The 9,907-nt window shown below is 44.4% G+C and overlaps 1 protein-coding gene across 3 annotated transcripts in view; it reads left to right on the top strand.

The window, feature by feature from the left end:
• The first annotated feature begins 3,090 nt into the window (after window positions 1-3,090).
• Window positions 3,091-9,907, top strand: part of LOC116983413 (coiled-coil domain-containing protein 3-like) — a 335,069-nt gene continuing 328,252 nt past the window's right edge. For all 3 annotated transcript variants that reach the window (XM_033037175.1, XM_033037177.1, XM_033037176.1), the window contains exon 1: window positions 3,091-3,538. In XM_033037175.1, coding sequence (XP_032893066.1) covers window positions 3,174-3,538 — 365 coding nt within the window. In that variant the 5' untranslated portion in view covers window positions 3,091-3,173. The remainder of the gene's footprint in view (window positions 3,539-9,907) is intronic.

Below are 9,907 nucleotides of genomic sequence, written 5' to 3'. Positions count from 1 at the left end.
CGTGCTGGCTCGAAGTGCCGAATGGCCTCCTCCTGCACCTATTTTCTATGTTTCTATTTTTCTCTGTTTCTAATCTAACCTAAATAATTGCAAATCCCTCGTAAAGTATATGATTAAGTAACATTCTTTCATGATATCACTGAATAACAACGGGCTGCTCGCACACGATATGGTAGATTTTCTGCAGTTTCTTCCATGCAACAATATTCATACAAAATATTAAAAAGTGAAATGAGAAAAGATAGGTAGTTGATCAGCACTTAAAATATACCTTTTGGAAAGTGGTACCCGCACGAAAAATGAATGTAAGTGTTCTTTGTCTCTCCTTTTGAGATGGAGTACTGTCTGGATGTCTTCTCTTCAAACATCTCCACATTGGACCATCAGACATTTTGAAGTTCACGAAGGATCTGAAGAAGGGTCTCAACCCGAAACGTTGCCTATTCCTTCTCTACGTAAATCTACCTCCAAAGTTCAAATGATAATTGTACCCGCATCTGACAGTTAATCCATCTCCCGTTAATTTTATTCAAGTGAACGCGTCATACTTGAAGCAAGGTCAGTTCACACAATTATATTATAAGGATTAAGGAATGCATATCGATGTAGCAGTTAATAGTGACTGTGCTGGACTGCATTTAGTTTACATGCATTAATGCCACCTGCTGGAAATTCCGGTACAGCAGCTTTGAGTTACGTTTCCTGTTATACAGGAAGGTATCATAAACTAGGAAGTCCAGCTCAGAGAGGGTACCTCATGGTTTTAGACAGTGTAATCCACAGTGTGTGACCCATAGTCTCCTTCCCCACAGAGATTGTTAGACGCAATGTCTGTAAGTAATTATGTTTGTTAATATCATCTTTATGTGTTATAAACATTATTGAGCAGGATTGTTATTATTAACACAGCCAAGAATGGTTCATATACCCTGGCTGGGTTCTCGTGTAACAGCACTATATTTGGTGGTGGCATCAAGGTTAATGTTCTTATAATAAATGTATAACGTAACTAAACACTATGCCATTCCTTTTTCTCCTTGTATGTTACAGTTTCACAGTTCAATACAGGTCTTTATTGGATTAATTGTTTAACTTGCTGGATAGCTGGATAGGGACATTCAGCGAGTCCAGTATAGTGAAAAGACAGCACTACAACAAGCTGTACTACAGGGTAGCTCACATCATCACATTGTCCATCCACACCTCAACGCCATGGCAACAAGCAACCGAGACAACGCTTCACAGAATGAAGCCAAGTCTCTCAGCGTTCGTTCTTACCGCTCTGCAGCCAGTCTCAGTGCCAGCATGGCAGCCCTTAAAGCGCGGGCTAAAGCAAAAGCAGCCGAAGCCAGAGCAGCATTTGCTCAGGGAGATAGATATGAAGGTCGAGGCTACGAGGATGCAGGCGGAGATGATGGTTGAGGCTACGTGGATGCAGGCGACCATAGAGGCCTTGCAGCAAGAAAAAGAGATGAAAGCAGCCATTGCAGAGGCCGACACCATCGAAGCAGGTTTATTAGCAGAACAAGGGTCACGTAATAGATCACCAAGCCCTGTTCACCCTTAAAACCAACACGAGCGTACTCTGGACTACGTCATAGAGCAAGCCAGCATAAAGTCAAGCCAACATGTCATCAATCATGATATCGAGAGTGAGAGCATACTATTTGGTTCATTGCCGCCTGTTCATCAGACCAAGTCTAATCTGGCCAGTTCATTTCATAGGCATCACAATCCCAGTAATGTCCAAGGAAACATGGAGCCTAAATTGAAGGATAGAAAGCCAACGTCAACCATTCTGCACAGCGGCTTTATCGACTCTCGTTGAGCCACCAACAATATCAATCCCACCACCATAGACCTCGCCAGATACTTCGCCCGCAGCCAGCTTGTTACAACGGGATTGATGACCTTTAATGACAAGCCTGAGAATTACTGGGCTTGGAGATCCTCCTTCCAAAATGCCATAGCAGGCCTGGGCCACTCACCCGGAGACGTGCTAGATCTTTTGATAAAATGGCTTGGAAAATAATCCTCGGCCCTGGCTCGACTGCAATCATGTATTTATTGTTTTTCTGCTGACTGGTTAGCACGAAATAAAAGCTTTTCACTGTACCTCGGTACACGTGACAATAAACTAAACGGATCTTCTTGTCCCACTATTTTACTGCTCCATTACAAAAATCTTCTCAAATTTTGGCAACTTTGAAGAAGCTCTCCTCCTGTCTGAAGAAGAGTCCCGACCCGTCGCCTGAGTATTTTAATACAGATGCTACCTGGCCCACCGAGTTCCTCCAGCACTTTGTGTTTTGCTCAAGAAACCAGTATCTGCAGTTCCGTGTGCCTCCTATTGCTACGTTTTTCTCATAATAACTAAAATAGTTTGCGAATTAAGTATTGAAACCCTCAGCTAACCATCGCTTGAGGTGAGTCGAATCCTTGGGAGGATTAAATATAACTATGAAATGGTTCAAACCACATGCATTAGCACTTGTTATGAATCAATAATTGTCAAATTAACCAAATCAAAATCGAATAAATCGCTTTAGGAATGCGTTGACTGAGCCTAACTTGCCCCCGTGTTTCGCAGTCGCATTCTAAGTTTTCCCGTAAAACAGGGCATTTTTTAATAATATTTAAAAAAAATGTCGAAGCAGAAATTAGCTGAATAACCTCGCTGGAAACCCAGGCAGTCCGCAATGACATGAGCCCAATATTTTATTTTCATCCCGTTCTCAAAACGCTCATGAACAGGGGAAAGATTTGGACCGGTGCCACGGTGGAGAGGGTGGCTATTGCTTTAAGAAAATGCTGGCGACTCAAACCCCTCGAAAAATTATCTTGCTTCTGTGAGGTTTTTTTTAAGGGATTTGTATTCAGTGCATGGCCATAGATTTGTCCAACCCCACACACATACACCCCCTCTCACACACACATACACCCCCTCTCACACACACATACACACATCAACTTACACGGAACTCGATAGATGGCCTTTATATATTTGCATTCTCTGCCACACCTTCAACTGGCGCAGAGTGGCCGAGGGTGACGCAGGGAGGGTTTCGGCAAAGTTCAAATGAACTTACAAAAGAAGCAAGCACACAGTGCATCGCACCATCGGCAGGAACCTTTCTGACCCTCTGCTACCACAGGGCTCGGCCGCTGTCAGGATGGGCTGGTTGAGCGCACTCTTGCTCCTCACGGTCATTGGGGAAGTTTGGAACCTTTCTTGCCTATGGACACGCAAGTCGACGCAGAGTGGTCTGTGCCGAGCCGAACTGGCTGAGAACATCGTCTATGCCAAGGTGTTGGCCGTCTACAAGAAGAAAGCCATTACCCACAGCGAGTTTATCATCCCCTCCATCTTTCCAGAACCGTATTCGGCGGAGATGGAACTGTTGTGTAACCCATCTTCGCACAGTTGGCAGTTGGGGGCGACTGGGACCAGGTTTAACCTGACTGGATTGGGCATCGCCGATTGTCGCAGTTACTCCCTCAACGTCATTGAAAACAACACCTATTATTTCTTCGTCAGGTAGGACTGCGGCGGCAGTGTGTGAATGGTGGAGGGACGGTCATGTATGGTCGCTGGGTGAGGGGGAGGGAGGGGGGGGGGGTGCTTCATTCTGTCAAGCCGGCACCCCGAAAGGTGAACTTTATTTGATCTACACCGCCGACAATAGGGTGTGTGCATGTAAGGTCACTGGGTCATAGGGCTTGACGCACGGAGCCGCTCAATCCATCTGGAGGACACCCGTAACCCGGTATATGTTATTAATGCAGAAACGCGTAATTTCCTATCTGTTAAAACCCGCAATAATGTTGAATTTTTGCGCTGTAAAAAAACTGTGGAATTCGGGGTAAGCGTGAGAGACATGTACCCAACTTCAGAATTCCAAAAGTGAAGCGAAATGAAGGTAAAGAGAAGCGAGAGCTGAAGGGACAACAACAGCTAAAGTGCTTGGGTGCAGATATCGGAATTGAAAATATTGGGAATTATCGCGTTTGCTCACTGCATTCATCAACAGTAAAGCATTATTTGTGTTTTTTCTTGATTACTTTGGTATCTAAAAAGTCTCAGAAGTGGTAAATCTGGCTGTAAATTTTGCTTCAGAGGCGTTTTCATTTTGTACGTAAAACCCCACTTGAGAACCATGGCCGATTTAAAAATTTGATGGGGTCAGGGGTCTGAGGAGAATTGACGTGGTCAAGTTATTAAACAAGCCGTTAACTGTTGTGGAACATGTCCATTAAACCAGGGCTGCCAACTCTCACGCTTTGAGCGTGAGAATCACGCCCTCAGGCAAACTCTCACGCCCTCACGCTGATCAGAAATTTCTCACGCTCTGTGGTGAGAAATTCTGTGATCAGCGAAAATGTCAAAAGTCAGAAAAACTGCATGGTCTGCAGGTGTTGGAGAGCCGGGGCTGAGGGAGGGATGGAAGCAGCGGACGGGGACAGATGCGGAGAGTCGGCACTGGCGAGCGTTTGCGGGGCTAGCGAGTCGCTCGCTGCAACTCCAGCCATGGAGCAGCCCAGGGCAAGAGTCCCGGGCGTCAGAGGCGTCGGGAGCGAAGGAACAGACTCTCAAAGGGAGGTGGGGAGAGAGAGAGAGAGAGAGAGGGGGGGGAGACAGGGAGACAGGGGGGAGAGAGAGGGGGAGGGGAGAGAGAGGGGGAGAGAATGGAGAGAGAGAAGAGGGAGAGGGGGGGGGGAGAGGGAAGAAGGAGGGAAGAGAGAGAGAGGGAGGAGAGGGTATGAGAGAATGGGTGAGAGAGGGTGGTAAAAGAGAGGGGGAAAGAGAGAGATGGGGGCAAAGAGAAAGAGGAGATAGAGACAGAGAAGAAAGAGAGAGGGGAGAGAGAGGTGGGAGGGAGAAATGGGGGAGGGAGAGAGAGAGAGTGGGGGGGAGAGAGGGGGAAGAGAGAGAGAGAGAGAGAGGGGAGAGAGTGCGTGGAGAGGGAGATAGGGAGGGAGAAAGAGAGAGAGAGAGGGGGAAGCGAGGGGGAGAGGAGAGAGAGAAGAGGGGGAGAGAGAGAGGGAGAGAGTTAGGGGAACGGGGAGAGAGAGAGGGAGAGAGGGGGGAAAGTGAGGTGGGAGGGAGAGAGGGGGAAAACGGAGAGAGGGGAGGGGGAGAGAGATGGGAGAGAGAGAGAAGGGAAGAGAGAGAGAGGGGGAAGGGGAAGTGAGAGGGGGAGAGAGAGAGAGGGGGATAGAGAGGCAGGGCTGCCAACTCCCATGCTTCGAGTGTGAGAATCACGCATTTCGCCAAATTCTCACACTGATCACAAATTTCTCTCGCTCTGTTGTGAGAAATTCTGTGATCAACGAAAATTTCAAAACTCATATCAACTACATGGGCCATGGGTGTTGGAAGCAGAAGCAGCGATGGGGACAGATGGGGAGTGGGCCGGGCGAGTGTTTGACGGGCTGGCGAGTCGCTCACTGCAGCTCCGGCCATGGAGCAACCTCAGTGCAAGGCGTCAGAAGCGTTGTGCCGCTGCCGTGAGAGTCTCTGTGCGAAATTCGCCCAGGTGACCGGCATTAATCAGGCTGCGGCTCGGTGCATCCTGGAGGGCAACCAGTGGCTGCTGGAAATACCAAGCACTGGGTAGAAATGGTATAAGATAGTGGACTTCAAATGGGGGTGGTTGGAAAAACATTCTGCTTGCCTGCTAGATTTTCACTTACGGTAACTGCAGGAAAAATGTTCCCGATGTTGGGGGAGTTCAGAACTAGGGGTCACAGTTTAAGAATACAGGGGGGGCAGTTAGGACTGAGATGAGGACAAACTTTCTTCACACAGTTGTGAATCTGTGGAATTCTCTGCCACAGAAGGCGGTGCAGGCCAATTCACTAGATGTTTTCAAGAGAGAGTTACATTTAGTTCCTGGTGCCAACGAAATCAATGGATGTGGGGGAAAAAACAGGAAAGAGGTACAGATTTTAGATGAATAGCCATGATCATATTGAATGGCAGTGCTGGCTCGAAGGGCCGATGGCCTATTCCTGCACCTATTTTCTATGTTTCTATGCTTGAGTATATGGCAATAAAACTCGATCACTTGATTTTGAAGCATTCATGATTGGTGGAGGTATAATGTTGTCATAGAGTGATACAGTGTGAAAACAGGCCCTTCGGCGCAACTTGCCCACAACCGCCAACATGTCCCAGCTACGCTACCTGCTTTTGGTCCATACCTCCAAACCTGTCCTATACATGTATCGGTCTAAGTTTTTGTTAAATGTTGGGATCCCTGCCTCAACTACCTCCTCTGGCATCTTGTTCCATACACCCACCCACTGTGTGGATAAAGTTACCCCTTAAAATGTTACCTCTTAAAAATACTTCATACAAAAAACATTGAAATCATACTTCTACAATGCACTAAAACATGATTTTAATACATCAAATTTCAAAACGTTCCTACCCTGGGAGGGGGAACACCCTTATTCCACACCCTCTCCCCACTCAGTTGCTCCACTCCCTCACCGGGTACCCCCAAGGCCAGTGACCAGTGATTGCTCAACCTCCCCCCTTTCAAAAAAGCTCCACGGAGAACACTGCCAGATGTGAGCGGGGAACTGAGGCCAGTTATCCGTGATGTCTGGATCCCAATGCTCAGCGCTTCATGTTTCGGAGTTGGGTAATGTTATTGATTGTAATTAGCCCGATTTGTAATTAGTTGACAAAACCGTAATTTATTAATCCGGGATATCAAGGGGGATGGGATAAGTGTAATATTAAATGACATGCAAGGTGTCAGGCTGTCTGTGACAACATACAGCCTTGATAACCCATTATTTCCTTCAGTTAAATATTGGAAAGGGAGCACTATTGTCATTTGCCACTCAATTATTATGTTTGTTTACCTCACTGACTATATCTAACCCCCCCCCCCCCTCAATTCCTTTGACAGGTTGAATAGAAATGTCCTCAATCTCGTTGTTTTATTAATTGAACACATAGATGAACATCCTCAAGGAGTGTAATCAGATGAAAACTGATTCAGATGTGATGTTTAAGAGCTTGTTCAAAGAAGGGGCATATTTTAAAGGAGATTATTATTTGTCTTTAGTTTTAGCTTGAACCAGGACATCTGAAGATTCAAAGTTTAATATAGTAATTGTGCTGGTACTGACCCCAACCAACCACGTAATGAATATCATCCATTCCGGAGGTTTTACTTTCATGATGCCATTTAAACGTCACTTGGATTTCAATCACTTAAATGTAGAAGTAATTGGGAATGGGGAGTATGGAACAAAACTTTGCCCTCGGTACATATTAATTGTAATGTAATAATGTATGCATGTTGGTAGGTGCAATCAAAACAAATATATTTTTATCATTGTTGTGTTATGAATACCACAGAAAATATTATGTACTCTCAAGATCACATTTAATAGAATAATATTGCTTAAATATATAGTTATTGAACTTTGCATTTCGGAAAAGTCCCAGCTGAGAGGAAGACAGCAAAATACTAAAATTATTGGGGGTGGAAATGACTTCAGGACAGTTTGTTATGAAAATGAAAGAAATGGTAACAGAATACTTATACAGCTGAGTGAGTATAATTTTATGGATGGGAATTGTGTTCAACCAACTGATGACTTATTTGACAAAGTAACTAGCATGTTAGATAACAAGGAACCCAATGAATGTAGCAAATGTTGTTATCCATAATTTGGTCTGTGAAGTGCCCCATAAAGGATTACTTAGATAAACACCTGTGAACTTGAACGTAATAGGTTAAGTCCAGGGGGTCAGATATGGGGCTTTATGTGTGGGCCAGATATATTGTCAGTGCAAAGGGGCAAGGCCAAGTTTGCATCCAGAGTCAAGATCTGGAATAGTACTAGATGTGCAGTCAAAGCTGGGACCAGGGGTGTGTTCAGCACTGGGAACCTAAGCAGGTAAGCAGCTATGATCAGGGTAGAATAGGGGGCCAGGTGTAAGGCTGGACTCGGGGTCAGGAATGAGAGAAGGTATGCAACTGGAGTCGGGGCCAGGAGTAATACCAGGTGTGCAGTGAGACCCAGGCTGGTCAACATGGGCAAAGTGCTTGATTATAATCTGATTTCCATAATGAATATACTAAGATCATTTGTGTGCTGCACCTGTTGATCAGAGCCTGGGCTCTGCTGTGGAATGTAAGTAGGAATGTAATTTACTCTAACCTTATTCATAGCTAATCCAATTTAAAGCATATATATTGCATTCAAGTGTAGGTTAAAATACTTGCTACAGTATGCAACATATTGCACAATTTCAAGCTGAAAAATGCAAAAGCTCTGTACTAATGGGAGGGGGGACACCCTTCTCCCTCCTCCCAATGACTGAGAATTCAGTGACCCTGCATTCTCTATATCCATCCTGTACTCCACCCTGTCATTGTTCGAGGTCTGCCTTACAATGGATACAAACTCAGACACAAACACAGTACTCTGGATTGAGGCCACATGTAAAGGCCACATCAGGGCTTTGGGTGTTGTGGTTACTGTGGTTAATTATTCATCTCCTTAGGCAGTCCGCCTGCATCAAGAACAAATTGCTCCCCCTCCAGTTGTGTGGGATGTGAGCTGATGAGGCCAATATAGAAATTGCTGAGGCTTCCGCAGATGGTAGGCTGGGTGGGTGAATAGCCTGTGAGGTGGTGCACTTCTTCCATTACCTACATTGGTTTCTATGCACTCCCAATGCATGGCTCTCAACACCATCCCAAATGCCCCTTTCTCAATTTGAGCAATCATGCACAGGATTCCCATGAATATGTGGGATCTTGCATTTTTTAGGTAAGCTTTGAGCACATCTTTAAATCTATTCCTCTTTCCAATGGTCAGAACGTATATCTGCTTCGGGAGTCTGGTATCAGCATACAGTCTATGCGGCTAGCCCAATAAAGCAATCTGAGTTTACTTTAGACTTTAAAGATACAGCACAGAAACAGGCCCTTCGGCCCACCGAGTCCATGCCGACCAGAGTTCTTTAATCCTTTTCTGTTGGGCTGCTTTGCAAATGTCGCCAGAGGCAGGCGCCATCAATGTTCACCAGCTCAATTCTTGTTTGTTTTTTCCCAAAACTCTGCCAAAGCGGTACAAATTTAGGCCCACCTTACTCTAGCAATGTTACAAAATGTTGAGATTTTAAAAATCAAGTCTGTAATTAACCCATCAGATAAAGCATAAAAGGAAGTTCAATTTGTCACCTAATTCACTTTCATATCTTCAGTATTAAAAAAGTTATGGCCATTTTCATACTCGGAAATTAGCATCTTGTTCTCTATTGCTTTTCCATTGACTTAACACAAAAGCTGTGATCGAGGACAGTCAAATGGCCACAACTTTCTTAAAAATTAAGAGAACTAAAAGAAATGTTCAGTTATTATAGATTGAAGCATTCTGAAACAAATATGAAACAATCTTACTTAGATGACTTGAAATTAAAGCATATAATTAGTTAGTTACCTAATTGGAGCTAGTTACAAAATTCAATTACTAGATTTAAACATCTATCAATTTCTTAAAAATAGATTAACATTTTTAAATAGCCTAAGTGTCCAAATAACATTCACACAAGAATTCACAATATAACATAATTTTTAAATCTCATTGTCATGGATTTATAGGCCAAATGGAAGGAATTTAATGTTTAATACCTGTAAATTAATGGCCATTTAAATCAACTTGCCTGTGTTTTTTTTTGGAATGCGACCATTTGGAACGTTGCGGTTTGCAGTTTTAGATCTGCATGGAAAACACTGCCGGTCGGTATGGGGACTAAATCACCGTTTCGCAACTTAAAATATGAACTAAAGGTATCTTAAGGACCACTTTTATACATAAAAATAAACCGCTTTCTTTTACCTGTCACCTACATGAAATCCGTCCCCGTTGTCGG

This window comes from Amblyraja radiata, chromosome 18, assembly GCF_010909765.2.
Source record: "Amblyraja radiata isolate CabotCenter1 chromosome 18, sAmbRad1.1.pri, whole genome shotgun sequence".
NCBI lineage: Eukaryota > Metazoa > Chordata > Chondrichthyes > Rajiformes > Rajidae > Amblyraja > Amblyraja radiata.
This window is presented reverse-complemented; position numbering and strand designations above follow the sequence as displayed.